This window comes from Diorhabda sublineata, chromosome 2 (genome assembly GCF_026230105.1).
Source record: "Diorhabda sublineata isolate icDioSubl1.1 chromosome 2, icDioSubl1.1, whole genome shotgun sequence".
NCBI classification, from domain to species: domain Eukaryota; kingdom Metazoa; phylum Arthropoda; class Insecta; order Coleoptera; family Chrysomelidae; genus Diorhabda; species Diorhabda sublineata.
In genome coordinates, this window is record NC_079475.1 from 784,211 (window position 1) to 801,254 (window position 17,044).

The window sequence follows — 17,044 nt, forward strand, 5'->3', positions numbered from 1 at the left end:
TATTTGTAAAATGGTTAACTATGGTTCTGGTTTGGGTAGGTGATATTGATTCCACAAAATACACTGTAAAAACTAGCCTTAGACCAACACTCACAATTACACTGAGAGAGACTGAAGATAACACAGACAACGGAAAAATCTTGAACCACTTTGAGACAAAATTATAAACAAAGAAAGGAATTAACTTCACTTGTAGAAACATCATTAACCATATAAAAAAATGTTCGATGTTAAAGTTGAAATATGAAAAAGAAGTTTCAAGCTTAAATGTTAAATGTTAGTATTCACAAAAACCATATTTAACATTTTCATGAACTTTGGCTATACACGGATTGAGCATGTCGAACATCGAATGGTAGATTTTGAATAGTAAGCCAGTAAGTGTTCGAAAACATCAGGGAAACCAATCTCATAAGATGAATCATTCTCCACCATGACAATGCGAGCTCTGGTAGATCAGATTAATAACTGCTGATATCTTCAGTTTGAGATTCCTCGTATAAATATTTCAATATTTAATATTACCAGGGAATTCGAATAAGCACACATATAAACGAATGTCAAAATCGTTTTTTGATAAAATAATCAATTGTGTAAACCAGAAAACCCTCATTGGAATTTCGTAAAATGAACTTGTTGACAAAATCTTATTTCGTTGTTTCAAGGTAAGTGATATCCAGGAACTTCATCGCAGGGGTCGAGCAAAAAAATTAGAAAAACAAAGCGAATTTTTACATCAATTGGAAAAAGTACTTTCCTCCAAACAAATGAATTCCAAATATATACCGGAGATAATAAAGCGGCTTGTTGTTAGGAGAAATTATATTAACATGCAGTTCGAGGTCAAATCTTCAGCAGATTTCCAAAGAAAACACAAAATTCCCAGGAGGATTATTGGTAAGACATTTTTTAGGAAAAATCGATTAACTGTGAAAACTGTGTCTTTTTTGAAATAATATAATTTGAAGTAGTAATTTAGATGGTATATCGTATAATCATTCATATACTGGGTATATCTAAATTTCATCCCCCACCCTTTTACGAGATATCACCCTTAAAAAGTGCATCTATTTCATTCCCATTACATCTTTCGACATCTTTAATTAATGGTGATCATTTCTGCAATTTTATAAAACGTTTGCGGAATTGAAAGGCCTAAATGATATAAATAATAAAATCCATCGATCACATCTACATCTATACATGGGTTGGTGCTAAATATTCAATAGAGGAATGTAAAATTCTTGTTATAGCGGATTTATCAGTACATTGAACTAAGGAGCTGGTGATAAGCTATATGTCAAGTATTGGGTCTATTTTATTATTGAGGAAAATTGCCAATAACCATCCAAAAATGTCTCTTTCCATCGCAATTGGTACTTGTTTAGCATAGTCATTATTTTTTAGTGTTTCTTCAAACGTTCTGAAGCAAAATTCTTTATCTAATTTTTTTTTAATTGATGACTCTTATTTTAGATGTTGTATGAAATTACGCTTTCTAATAATTAGGCCGACGATATTCTACATTCGGTATTCGTTTTCAGATTCGATCATTGCTATAGCAAAAAGCCATAAGCAATTTGGAGAAGAATATTGAAAATTAACTAATTCGAAGAATTTTTCTGGATGGAAACTTTAAGACGACAATTAATTTTAAACAGTTTGTATCATTAGTAAGAAATACGATGAAGTTAATTTAGAACATTAATATTTCTTAAAGTGACCTCAAGCGATTTGGAAATTTCGAAACTTTTTTTGTCGTGAAATATCTGTTGAAATATAATTTCTTAGTTGTAAGATTTTGCCCATTCTTTTATTTATACTTTATACCGGTTTTTAGTGTAATTTCATTATATTTCTCTCAACCTAATTACTACTACTGAAATAATAACAAAAAGTGTTATATAGAAACGACAATATTCATTTTTTCTCTCTTTCGAGACACTTTATCTATACTGCACATGCTTGAGAATGCGCAGAACTGAGCTGGAACCTCGGAGGATTGAGAAATCATTGCCGATCTGTCTTCCTTAGTCGGAACTGTCATTTTATATATAAATGTTTCCTAAATAAACCAAGAAAATGTTTTAAATATTAATTGTAGGAATTTTCTTTCCAAAAAATATGAGCTTCTTTAGATCTATGAAGATAGATTAGTTCAAAGTACCAAATGTGCCTTATGCGACGCCTTTGAGCTGAACCCTCCCCGAAACCGAAGGTTGAAAACAGTTTCGATTGATATAACGTTCAAGTGCTTGAAATTTACTATAAAATGATTTCTAAGAAAAGTTTCTAGCTTGAAAATTGAGCGAGTTATTGATTTTTTTTTTCAAAATTGCTGAGCACGAATTTTGGAGCATTGCAAAAAGAGAAACTTAGAGCGCGTACAATCGAGCAATAGCTGGCATGATCGAGAAGGGAAAGAAGATATTAATGATGACGAAATATAATTATTCAAAACTGTTTTTTATATTATATTCTAAATAATTTTATTGATTTTAAAAATATTTTCATTCTCATTTTTTTATTATATCAGTAAAAAAGTATTAACTGCAATTTTTAAATTCATTTAAGGTGGGTTTTATAAAGGTTGAAATATTTAAAAAGCAACACTTCTTAAAAATACTGACGAATTATCCTCAATTCAATATAAATACACTTTTGAATCATTTCCAATTATAAAAGGATCGTTTAAATTAATTTTTCACTTTTCACAAATATATCCTAAAATCGAAGATTTTTATAATTTTTACAATAAGGGATAGTTTTCATCCTTTCGGAACAGGGTATATTTTGAAAAGTAGATCTCAAATCAAAATTTCCATAAAAATCGACGTTGATTAACAAAATTCCACAGTTTTAACGTTTTTTGTCGCTGGTTTCTTGCCTATTAACAATTGATATAAGTCGGATTTTTGATAAAAATATCTGAGAGTGAATTTCACATAATTTACTTATGGATGAACTTTTACTCCACTTAGAACTTGAGAAATGTTCTGTGAGGTTTTAATGGGCAGTAAGATTTCCCAATAAACTAACGGTTCCAGTTAAAAGAAGAATCAAGAGTTCGAAATGAGGCAAGTAATATAAGAATTTAATTGCATACTGTTCGTATAATGAAAAGTTATTGCGTACAATTTTACGATATATGAGATCAATTTTAAGCTCTTTTCATGAATCATTGTCAATTAGGAATATACGAGACGTTACGATTAACAATAAAATAATATTTGTGCCTGCAGGGCTGTAAATTAATGAAAATTTAGTATTAACCCCCATACGATACACTATAGCAAAAATAATGAAGTTCAAATATTTGAATAAATTCTGCATAAGTTCCGTACCGAATACTTTGCTAAGCACTGCATGATTGTCAAATTTACTTAATGGATACAATTTTATTTCTACGAGAGCTTCTACTAAGTTGTGAGATATGGCAACCCTGATGGATTAATGACACAGGAAAACGGGGTAAAACAGGAAATTGATAGTATCTCAACACAAATCTAAAAAGAATGAACATAGACGATAATATGGAAATAGAGTGGATCCAAATAGAAAAATTAATGAGACTGATGTCAGAGCAAACATAAGCTTGGAGAAAAAATCAAGCAAGAAACAATGGTTTTGATGAGGAGTGTAAAAAGAAGCTAGTGGAAAAGAATTTGAGTACACTGAAAACTGACTCAATAAAAACCAATAGAAAGTATTCAGAAATTCGAAGGAATACAAAAAAGATACTAAAATATAAGAAGAGAATATACACGAGCAAAAAACTACAGCTTTACACTTACACTTTATAGAAATAAAGACTTCACTCCCCAATTAGTCCCCCAACGACTTAATCTGAGAGATTAGGGGCTAGCTATGACGTACAATATTTTTATAGCCTCTTTTTTTCCTTCACTTTTCATCAGGTCTCAAGTCGATTTTTCTCCATAGCAATAAAACTCTTCATGTTTTTTAGCCCACTACAACGTTATAATTTTATTTCGAAGTTTTAAGAAAAATTTCTGCACCTTCGTGGTTTTGTGGTTTTTCGATGCCTCCCTGAACATTTTCTATCGACAACAACACTTTTCACTAAACTAGGAAGACTTCCACGTAAACTACAATCACAAGATGTTGGGACTAAACTGCAATCACAAACACCAAAGAAATAATTCACGGTTGGTATTATTTTTGGTTGAACTTTTAACCGGTAGTGTTTATTACATCGTGAACCGTATTTTTCCGTACCTATACTCGATATGTAATTGGTTAATTCACATCAAAATGTCTCAATGTTTCAACGAAGAAAATACAGATACATTTCGTTTCACATTTCACAATTCAATTCCAAATGGCATTCTGCAATACTTGTAAAAACACTTTTTTCTTTCTATTCCATCCTTTCGTTTCTAAATAAGATGTGAATGCTGGAAATACCCATTACAGATCCAGGAAATGTAGTATTCCCCAGTTGAATTTGTGATAAATGGCACAATATTTACCCAGTTTCCTAGGAAATTACTTGATTTATCTAGAAATTTCTTTGCTTGTATCAAGTTAGCTGAAAGCTACTATTATCGAACAGATGTTGTTGCCAAAATAAAAATAATCTTCCGTTAGATTCGGAAGAGCTTTCATGAGGTATAATTTAAATCAGGTAATTCAATAAAGTAGCAAATTTTTCTTCGAAATATATTCCAAATAAAAGGATAAGATATTACTTTTTCACACACATATAATTCTAAATTGCTTAATTAACCTCCGGATATCCAGTCAATTTATAAGCTTCACAAAGTCAATTATTCAGCCCTTTGTTACATGAATGGTCTATCACAGTAGTCAGATTTGATTGAACTAATTTATCTCATGGAAATAATATAAAGCTTCCAATATCGATTGCAAAAGATCTTTATGCGAGGAGCTATCAATATTTTATAAATACGCACGACACTCATTCAAGAAATGAAAAATAATGTTTACTCCTCGTATAAAATTCGTTGAATATCTAACAAACCGTCTCTCCACGTGGACTCATCATCTATACTGTGTACCAATGAAAACATCGAATCGTAAACATTATTAAAGATATACAAAAAGTTATTTTAAATATATTTAAATGTTTAAAATAGGAAAATATTCTTCAATCTGATAATTCACAGATCCGAAAAACAGATTAGTCCTAAACAGTTATAGATGAAAAGCTGAATTTGTGAGAAAATAAAAATCACCGACCATGTAATCATTCCATGCAGTGTCAAAAGCTTGATTAATGCCGAAGAAAATAGCTAAACAGCTGGTTTTTAGGGCGAATGCTTCAATGAGTTATTTGATAATTGATTCCGTTGATGTTTATTGCATGCAACTCGTTGTATAAGATGCGATTTTCACTCTCATACTTTTGTTATTAATCGATAAAATTTTAATTTCACTTGTATTTTTGAACGAGGGCATTTGTGCGCCCTTATTTGTTCTACGCTTATCGCGAGGGCCCTTAACGCCAATGCCTAGCTGCGTTATTATATTTTCTATCTTAATTGCTTGTTAAAGCTGGAAACGGAAATATTTTTTGAATAGAGAATACAAATTGATCTTTCATTAAGCTATACTTCACGCGAAGAAGATTCATAATCTAAATATTCGACGTGCTTCGGGGTTGTTTCATTAATAGGTACCGCAATCAGAATTTATTTCATTCTGCTTTTGCACACTGTATATAATTTCCAGTATTCAACAAATTTGCATTTACATTGCACTGCAAGCTTAGAATTAGTTTTCACTCGTATTTAGACGGTGTATTCTCCTTAATCCATATATTTCCAGGATACTGTTATGTGATTCATGATGTGAACAAAGGGGTTAAGTATCTGGTACATGGGAGTGATGTTGTTAATTGAACCGGATATTGGAAATTACCATAACAAGTTTCGATTAGTAAATGTATACAAAACTAATAATTCACGACACAAATAGAAATATAGAGACTTAATAGTAGGATTTAATTTGGAACTACAGCTGGTACAAATGAGTCTGGCGGTAGAAGACATCAGATATCCCTAGGTGAGTCTTGGGTGGCCGATTCTTATCCTTTTTACAATGGTCAAGTATTGTCTGGAGTGGCCTGGAAAGTTACCTATTCTGGTTTTTCTTTTGAAGTGAGATTTTAAGTCCCTATGAATTAACTAGTATTTTCAGGTATTCTAGAGGTTAAATTAATAATAATAAAATAATACACTGTCTCAGTTGGAGTATGAAAGATTAACTTGGTCATTTTCGGTCGGAAAAATCATTTTGAAATAAGCTTCTATAATTATAATACGAGTTTATCGATATTTAAAGAACTATATTCATTTCAAATAAGAGTATTTGATCCCCGGTGTGATAAAAATGATACGTTCCGTTGGAAATATGAGGGAAAAAATGTATAAAACGATTGCTGCCGAGGGAATATCCTAGAAAACTATTCATTCGAAATTTTCTCACAAAAGAGTGAGCTTGAGAAGAGCATTGTATATTTTCACTATTGAATGCACAACACGGCTTTTAAACAAGAGAGGGTACAATAAAATACTTTTCCGACACTCTTCATCACAAAGCCAAATTGCATCGAAGAGATGAGGCCCAAAAATGTATTTCCGATCGTTTTCTAAAGATTTACGGACCATTACTTCTTTCTGGTGAAAGAAAATTTCCTTTAATACCCAAAAATATTGTATCATATACACATTGAAATCAAAAATGATAATTTTTTTGGAAATTATTAGCACAGTTACCATTTTGCGATCATCTGTAAATTGTTGCTTTTTTAAATCTACGTATCATGAAAATTAGAAGCTTATGCAACCACTTTGAACTGCACTTTTCTCGAAATCGGAGGTTGAATTAATTAATTAATTGATTAATTATTAATTAATTCATATGATGTTGAAATACTTGAAATCTTCTACAAAATGCTTTTTTAAAAAAGTTTATAGCTTGTAAATTGAGCGAGTTATTGTCTAATAACCAATAGCTTTTTTTTAAATCATCTTCAATTACATCCTGAGTTACATAACTCATAAAGTTAATATTAATGAGATATGGGAGGTTGTTTAATTGAGCTTGTTTAATTAAAGAACCACATGTTGAAAGTATAATGAAAAATTGAAAGCTCATTCTGTTAAACACGTCTAGTAGTTATCACATGTATCACATTTATATGAAAGCAGAAGAAAAATATTTTTCTTCTAATGGAATATTCTTGTCTATAATGTCATGAATAAAAATTTCCACGTAGAAAGCATGACTCCAGTTCACCCTTGAATGCGTTACTTCACGCATATAGTCGCAAGGTGTTTCTAAAAATCAAATTCTCGTGAGCGTACAAAACTGAATCCTGTTGATAAAAAAGTTTCTGAATCACATAAATATTCTGAACTATACTTGAGTTGGGAATGATATATATTTGTTGAAGTTGATTTATCATTTCGCATTCTAGAAAGTTTTGTTTTTTTATTGGATATACAGCTCTAAGAAAAATCATTAAATATAAATGTACTGGGTGGGTAACAGATTATATTGAGTGACACTTTATATGCAATGATAGAATTCTTTAGCAAATTCCGCGTATTTTGTAAAGATCAATTCAATATGTAAGATATATAAAGCAACGCCCTCTAGCATTCACATTGCTAAAGAAATTGTTTAGAATTTATATATTTAGTATTGCTGGACAGAAGATCTTTTAAACAACATCAAGTATATAAAAATCGGTTGAGCAGAAGAATTTTTTTCATAACAAGGCTCTCACTGTATCCCAACTCTTATTTGGAAAGACAGACTAGACCTTGTGCAACGAAAAATACGCATTCGATGTTCTTATATAAAGTGCCACTTAATTAAGTGAATGCCAGAAAAGTATGCCTTCTAGTTTTATATTTTCAAATACTCCGTCTAGTAGGCACCCCAAGATTCTGAAAATAACTTCCACGTGTTAATCGGTGCCACTTTTATCATAATTTTCACACCCTGTAGCTGTAATATGATGTTTTCCTTTCAAATTCTCAATTATTTATTTTTTCACACTTGAGTAGTTCTGTTTAAAATATTTTTTCATAAACCTTTTTAAGGTGACTGTATGTACCGTGTTTACTCATACGCGGTTCATAAACTAAATTTTGAATTCTCTTTCTTCTTTTTCCCCAGCTTATCCACAGGGAATTCATTCACTTCCGATATAATAACCCAAACATCCTCGCGAGACATGCCGAGACCCTTTGACTCGAAAAACCGAAACGAGATTGAGAGCGGTCGAGACACCACGAGAATAACGAGACGAGACGCAGACGGATTATCTCGCCGAGAGTGTACAGCCGCAATTACATGAAATTGACGATAATCAATTTCATTAGAACCTTATGAAATGAATCAATTTCTAATAAAATCATAACCGTTATTTACAACAAATTACGTGCTCTCGAAGAAAAAAAAACAAGAGGTTCATTCAAAAAATATATAGAGATTCAGTCTTTAACCTATTTTTAGAATATGAATACGATTCTTTATAATTTCTTCATTTATATTCAGGACGTCGAATCATTGTCTTGTGCACGCCAGATTTTTATTCTCAATTCAAATAAAATTAGAGTGCTCGAGATATTATGGATGGTTGACGCTTGAGCTCATCTTGTATTTTATTCAAATATATCGATTTCAATGGGTAAAAAAGGACGATTCGAAATATGATTTCGTCATGTTTTTGAATAAGACTAACACACTTTCAATAAACAACTATAAATTTATAGAAAAAAATCCCTATAAATTCTTGACCAATCGCAATGACACGAAATATGACTTTGGAAAGTTAGTACTTCATAAACGTCATATGGATTTGATGTCAGCGCCATCTATTTGTTAGTCACATAACTTACTGAATGATACTGATACAATCTTTACATATTTTCGTTATCTAATCTATTTACATCATTGAATTTGTTTATTTTTTTGGCAACACAGATAATTTATAATTTATATAAAACAAAAATAATTCTTCTTCTTCTTCATAACATCCATATACTACACTTATTTCAAAATATGGAGCGGTTTTTTGATAATACAGCTAATCCACCGTTGAAGATTTATATTTCAAATGAGTTTTTTCTATTTTCTACTGTCACCGTTTTAGAGATAAAAACCAGGAATCTTTGGATTTCAACCACATTTAAGAGATGGATGAGTTTTCTCAGATCTCAGAGATAATTTGATAAGTTTTCCGCATAGTCTGAATGTGGCAAGTATTTATGTCTTAACGGCCTTTAGCTTACAAAATGTACAAGGTATAGAGATTAGGAATTTTTAATAAAATCGCTGTTGCTCTTTGAGTCAAGAAAAACTTTTATTAGTCAAGTTATTTTAATTTTTCTAGAGATAAAGGAGTTTAATCATCTATATTGGAAAGACATCAACGTAACGCGATTCTGATATAGAGACTAGAAGTTTAAATTGTGTTTGGTGTTTTATATAAACACTTTTTTTCTAATTTCAGGGACATTACACCGCTTTCACGAAATTACTGTTTTTGCATTTGTGGACAAGCTTTTCAATACCCTCTTCAAAGAAAGTTGCCGCCAATGAATTCAAAGAGAGTACAAAACAGACCTAGAAACTGCGGTTTACTTCAAACATTCTGTCGACTCGTTGAACCATGTCATCTGAAACGACAGATTTGCGTCCTTGTCCCCTTTCATCTTTCGACACCATTCACGCACAACAACATCACTCATGAAGTTTCCTCATACACACGACTCATTCTCCGATGGATTTTTACAGCACTATGCCCTTCAGTTTTTAGAAACGAATCACTTCGCAATTCACAGTTGACGGGAGCATCAGTAATGGCGGACACGTTTACGTCGCTGTAGCACAACGCCGACTGCCGCCTCAATGCTTCGCAGTCGTCTACAGCGCTTTTTGCCCGCGTAGCGTCGGCATAGAGCAATCGGAGGTTTAATAAAAATGCCCTTCTATTTTGGATGATGCGTTTTTTCTTCAAACTTCTAATTTTCCTACAGGAATTATATCTATCGTCACGTCTTTTCTTGTATTTTTCATATTTTCTGTGATATTCGACGTGCTCTTTTCATTTGGTACTTGAAACTCGCCACTTTTTTTCAATAGTCGATCCTCACGAGATGTAATATCTTCTACCAAGCGTTTTTTTATGATATCTCTCTAAACCCGTTCTTTTATCTTCTGTTTCCTTTTCTAGATTTAGTTTACTCTTCTCCCTATTGCGTCGCTGCTTTTCAGCATAATGATGTCATATAATTCCCTAGAACAAATTTTTCAATTGATTATAAAAGACTAGAATAAATTTATTAAAAATAACTATGCGATAAGAGCAAATTTCGAAATAATAACTTTGTATATAAATATAGTACATACAGAATAAAACCACGCACTTCAATTCACAACCAACCGATAACTGGTTCATATACCCCCCTCCTAATTTGCAACAAACATTGTCGATAAAACAGTAAAATACTAACGCAACTGTTTCCGTTGTGGTGCTATCTCTAGGCGTTTGCCAAATGTATATGGTAAGTAAATTTGAATCAATCATAGGTCAAAAAATTGTTAAAATTTGTAGACAAAAGCTTCTAAAAAGTTTTTTTGTTATTTCTGCAACGGATTTTTGAATGGCCCACTCATTCAAATTCTTCAAAGATAAGATAATCCTTCTGTGGTTTCCAAATTGAGCACCCTCATTATATTTTTGCAGTTTCCTAATTTAGTCAATTGAACTGTTAAGCTTTGTAATCACTCTAACAGAAGAAATTTATTTGCTTAGTTTTACGAATTCCGAATCTAATTAGTGAGGGAAGAATTATTTGCAATGGCAAATTACCTCACTCTCCAATCCAAATAATTAAAGCCCACTTGTTTACGGCGGTGGTTAGAGTATTGCCCTCGGAATTGCTTTCTGAGGCTTAATTGAATTTCACATAAATGCGAGAAAATTGGAGCGATGAATGTTATGATAAAACAGAGTAGCGCAATTGCAAATATTTGATCGGAATCCATCTACTACCAGAATTATTAATACCGAGTGTATCAATGAAATCTTTAAAATAGAGGAAAGTTCCAATATTTTTCACAAAGATGGATTTTTACATTTCCATGATCCGAATTTTCATCGACAAACTTTTGAAGATGGTGCTTCAGTTTTTCGAGTTGAAGAGTTTTCTGCCAATCCTCTGCTTGAACTTCATTATCTCTCTGGAAACGCTTGCCTTGTTAGTACTTCTTTGGCTTGAGCAAAAAAATGATAACCGCTGATTCTACTTGAACCTGTGTACTGTGTAGGGTTTAACATGTAACACTCTTTCGTCTCTAAGAGTCGGTTTGACACCAAAGTTGCTTTTGGCACCACTTTTTTATCGTGGTATGCTGCACGTACTCGGACGGTGTCAGAGGTCAATATGATGATGACGAGTATGCTGGAGCCAGTAAAACATTTTTTATTTGCACCGAGGGATTAGTAACCTGGGTATTTGTTACTGGTTTCCATTACGAAGCCTTAGAAAAAACTCCAATTTAATACCGGTTAAATTGCTATACATTGCTTTAATGTTATAGAAAAATAATATTTTGGTTTCAAAGGGTTCACCCGAAGTTTCTGTATTCTTGAGAATCGACATGGGGTCTAGTGTAGTCAAGAAGAAGCACCACTTCCTTCAGTCAGTCATCCTTCGCAATATCAGCTGTCCCAGGTTGCATTAAATCTACCAGGAGTACCAACTTCAGATCTCAAAGCATAGTCGCCCAACCTTCTGGTTTTATCTAACATTAAACAGAGGTTTGATCAATGTAACCAATTAGCCATAATATTTATGAATATCAATAATATTTCCTGGTTCCTCAGGGATACGTTCTTTCTCCTTTTCATCAAGGATCTGCTCAATAAAAACTGCAAAACCCGATCTAAAGCTTCCCCCACGCTAGCCTACAGAAGATCGAGATCAATATCTACAGGCAAAGCCACATGGCAGGCACCATAGCTGTCTCCATTATTTTCTACCACAGTTCCTGTCTTATTATTTCTTGTTTTTTCTTCGACATCGTTATTTTTTCTGCTCAGCTCCACTACGGTCTTTCTCTCTTATTATTTTGATTTTGAAATTTCGTGCTTCATATATCTTGTTGATTGACTTGAAGCCTAAAATTACCATATGATAGCACCTGTTTTTGAAATAGTATGGGCTGAAATATTTATTTCTAAGTAAGCTTATCTTGACTATAAATATAATAGTTATCTGAAATTGTATGAATATACTACGAAAATGTAGAAGTTTTTCATAAGGTACCAACTTCCGTAACTGTCAGTTTTCTCTATACTTCACAGACTTATTATTTATATGAATGAAATATTTTTTAGTTGTTATAGGTAGGAAGTTTTAATAAGAACTTTTCTGTGAAAAGTAAATTCCTTATTTCTAGCAGTAGAGTAATTAGTCAGCGACTACTTTGGTAAGTTTCGAAAGAGTTTAGTTGAAAGGTTCAGTATTTGTATACAGAGAGCTCATTAGCGCAAACATATTGATCAAGTTTTCAAATATATATATATATATATATATATATATATATATATATATATATATATATATATATATATATATATATATATACATATATATCATTCTAATTATCCCAATGTGCAAATAATTACAAATATTCGATCACGAAATAATTCAGACTAAGTATGTGTAGAAAGGAAAAACTTTGGAGATTGACCATTAACGAATTGAATGATCTGAATATGAATCAAATGAAATTTTGTCGCGCAAAAACCAATTCAAAATCAGATATATTGATCGTGAATAAACACACAAGCGCAAAAACTAATTATCTAATTAATTTGATTAATTAATACTAAATATAAAAATTTACAACAAAGAAATAATGGGATAAGTTTAGATCAGTACTCTCAGCCACGATCTAGATTGATGTTCTCTCAGAGGTTCTATGCTCAAAGATTGACGTAGGCAAATGGACAACTATCCAACAATTATTTCTCAAGGACCACATTTTTGCCGGAGGACCACGCATTCTTCTCGACATCCAAACTGCAATTGAAGAAGAATTTGAAACTATTCGCGGACAGATCAAGATGGACATCAATTTAGATACTTACAGTAGCCCTTTCTCGAATCCTCTCGAATTAAATATTTGGCTTGACTGAAATTTGAAACGCCTACATACATACATACATTACATAAAAAATTTCACTTTTCAGGACATTGTAGAATTTGGAAAAAATTTCAAACTGCAATAAAAGGACTATCAGGCAATATAAAATTTGAGCTTCTCCAAATATTTGATTCGACTGCTCGACGATCTTTGCTCAGGATAATCATCGATTCTTTCTTCTCACTCTTAAGAGACTTGATCTATCCGTTCTATTACATTTTACTGATTTATTCCCCATATTCAAAATTATTCTGCATCACTTATATAAAGTTTTGAGCATCGTAATCGACTTGATTAGAAAACTTCTCATTCAGGATCCGTTCTTTCAGGAATAAAATATTTATGTCACGCACTATATTACTTACACAACTTTTTACCCTAAAAAACAAAACGTAGCTTGTCTCAAACTCCTACAAATGATATTGAAGCTTATTCCTCTATACTTCCCAAGGATCCAACAATCTATCGATTTTATTTTTTACTTCTATACCAGAATGAAAATATAAGCTGAAGCTTCAGAGTATCAATTATGAATTGAATTTATTCGTAACATACCGATTAATAAAATGAGAGTTGCGTTGAATGATGCGATGTAAAACTTATACGAGGGTTGTTATTTTAGTTTTGAGATGGACAAATAAAAACAAAAATTCATAGTATCTCCCCCATTCCGATTGAGGTACCTCCAAAATATGTGATTTGACCTTGTTATTTATTTTTTATCTGAGGGAGAAAAAAGAAAACACAAGGTGCAAAATAAGGACGACGGATGAACTGTTTATTCGATGTTTTGACTGTTCAAATCGTTTTGATGATTGGTTTCCTTAATTTTTTCGAACCCTTATAGAAAACAAATGCTGGTGACAAGACGATCTTGAAATATCAGTAAGTAGTAAGTATCAGCACGAGCATTATTGATTAAAAATCACTACGTAAATTGCTAAGTTATAAGTTAAATGGTAATGAATTCAATAGTTTTGAATGCTAGTATAAAGCTAGCACACAAACTATAGGTAGTGATATAAAATGAATCCTTTTTTAGAAGAATTAGCGAATATTTTAGAAAAGAAATAATAAATTGAGGTAAATAAACATTAATAGAAAAACTGGAGTAGTGAGACAATTTTTTTAATCACATATTATTAATTAATTAATTAATTTATGTTAGAGGAAAGAAAGACGAAGCATAAATATCACACAAAGCGAATCAAACGAAAATTCTAATGTCAGGTGGTTGAATTTCAACTGGAGTAGCACTGCATTGTTTTTATAAGAAACCTCTCTCCCATCCTTTTGTGAGATGAAACTCTTTGTTGGAATTTTCGTGACTAACTTTAAGAAATTTCTATAATTATATTGAGAACGCTCATAAGAGCATAACGATTTAAGTGTCCTAAAAGCAATTTGGTTTTATGTTTACTATGTTGAGGGTAGATCGATAAATAAGGTTCTACACTAATTTATCCGTTTTCTTCTCTGATTTACTGGATTTTTTTGATAATCGAAATTTGAATCAAACGCAACTTTTGTTTTGATGTTAAAATTCGTCTCATTCTAGACTTTAGGATAAACTATCCGCATTCCACATGAAACACTGGGAATCGTCGACAGAAAATGTGCCATATCAACTGAAAATTTGGACATGAGAAAGCTGTGTACAAGATGGGTGCAGCGTTTGCTCACAATGGAACAAAAACAGCGTCGTGGAGATATTTCCATCGAGTGTTTGGCAATTTTTCACAAAAGTAAAGCCAAATTTTTGCACTCGGATCATTCTCCAAATATGAAAAGGTGATGTCTGAAGTTAATGACTATTTTGAGGAGCTTGACGTTTCTTATTATAAAAAGGGTATCGAACTTATTGAACATCGCTAAGAAAAGTATTTTGTATTTTCTTTATTGGACCAGGTCCTTTCTGGGCCATTCTAACAAAACTCAAAAGATCTTCTATTATCATTTATGACAAGGTGTTTTTCCAAGTTATCTATCCGGAAAAGTTGGATTCCATCTCACAATATAATTTTCATACAACAATTTTAACAAATCCTATCCAAGATATTTCTTGCGATTCAACTATAACCAGTATGTAGCATGAACAGAAATAAAAAAAAATATTGAATTTGAACTGACAGAAGTTTTTCTATATTTACTTAATAAGTACGAGGATGTTTCAAATATAATTTATATGATTTTGCCACAAAACAAAATTTCATTGACTTACAGAACAAATATTTTTTGCGGACTTTTACGTACTGATACTCTTACCACTTTCGGATCCCTTTTTAGTAAAAATTTTTTGGCTTATCAACTATTTGCGCACGAACGATTCTACTTTCACATTGTTTTCGAATTGCAGTCCACCAAACCTCTCTTTCAATGGACGAAATAAATAATAGTCACATGGTGACAAATCAGGACTATGAAGAGGATGTTCCAGGTTTTTTCCAGCTCCATTAGTGCAATGTTTCCATCGTAAGTCGAGCTCTATACGATATTGTTGTTATTTTATATTTTATTGTTTTTTAGAAGGTTATCATGATACTGCGTGTTCACAAATCGTTGTTCAGTGAGAGAAATTACTTCTCTTACGTCCCAAAACCGAGCCGTTCATAGATTTTTTGCACAATATGTATATGAAGATTTAGGGTCTCATATATACTGCGACTCAAAGGATCTAGCCCAGTTTTTACAGCTGATCCATATTATCTGCTAAGTCCAGCGTTCTAAAGTGTTTGTTGGGGTCACAATATCCTAATAGAACTTCTGTTAGTATTCGTAGATTTTTCTTGATACATTCAGCAGATCTACTCTGGTTATAGTTTCCCAGAAGAGTCTTTGCCTATCTCAGCTTCTGTAGGTTCTCCCAATAATTGATTTCGCTTCTATCTACTTTCTTTTCCAGTGCTTTTCCATTGTTCTGCAGCTTATATCACAGAAGGATTCGGATCCCATGAAGGACTTTTTCTTAGTTCGTTTTTCTAGGGAATCCGAAGTGAGCTTAGATTTTATGATATTGGAGCTTTGGTCTCTAATGGCTGCTTGATTATCGGACTGGATGAAGATCTCCTGTTTGGGATAGTTCTAGATTGAACTGGACATATTATCAATTGCATAGATTTCTGCTTGAAAAATGCTTGGTGCGCTGCCCGAGCTTATACTGTTCAGTACTGCGCCAATTTTCCAAAATGAGTTTCTCTATATGATATCTCGACCTTTTTTTAAAAGTGAAACATCGGTCATACACTTGAATATTGAAGAGGCAATCGTCCCTCAACTAATTTTTGATAAATTTCCATGGATTTTACATTATGTTTGACCAAACAACGAGCAAATACTAGTGAATCCTCTCCACTCACTGAAAATACTATCATTAATTTTCCAAAACAAACTTCCATCATTTACAGTCGAGGTAGATTTTGTGATAGTCGATATATGCAAATATAACAACACCAAGGCGGCGTTAATCTCTTTACATGTAATTTATGCATATACAACTAAAAACAATATTCAACCCACTCTAAACACAACCAGGTCTCAAAACTTGTCCAAATATTATTTGTACCAAGTTTCAATTTAGTTTTAAGCGTGAAATGAAATTTCTTTATAAAAAGAATTGGATATGAAAGAATAATGAAGAATGTCTTTCTCAATCTTCGGATCTTATCAAATATATTCGCGATTTTTAATTCCGAAGGTAGCTGATTGCCACTAAACTGAGCTCTATCACTCAACTCTAATGGGCCCCTCATTTATTTTAGTTTCCCATTTGATTAACATGATTGGAGGGTTCAAATATTTGTTGGGAAGGAAATGGGAAATTGAAGTTGTA

The 17,044-nt window shown here is 32.2% G+C and overlaps 2 protein-coding genes across 3 annotated transcripts in view; one reads left to right on the forward strand and one right to left on the reverse strand.

The window, feature by feature from the left end:
• Window positions 1-1,797, forward strand: part of LOC130453409 (transient receptor potential channel pyrexia-like) — a 48,429-nt gene extending 46,632 nt beyond the window's left edge. The window contains exons 10-11 of one of the 2 annotated variants that reach the window (XM_056793137.1): window positions 666-897; window positions 1,545-1,797. In XM_056793137.1, coding sequence (XP_056649115.1) covers window positions 666-897; window positions 1,545-1,597 — 285 coding nt within the window. In that variant the 3' untranslated portion in view covers window positions 1,598-1,797. Of the gene's footprint in view, window positions 1-665 lie in introns of both variants that reach the window. The other variant, XM_056793136.1, reaches the window with a different exon arrangement.
• The window catches only part of LOC130453097 (dopamine D2-like receptor), a 144,733-nt gene that overhangs the window by 91,732 nt on the left and 35,957 nt on the right, over window positions 1-17,044 (reverse strand). The gene's annotated exons all lie outside the window — the stretch shown is intronic.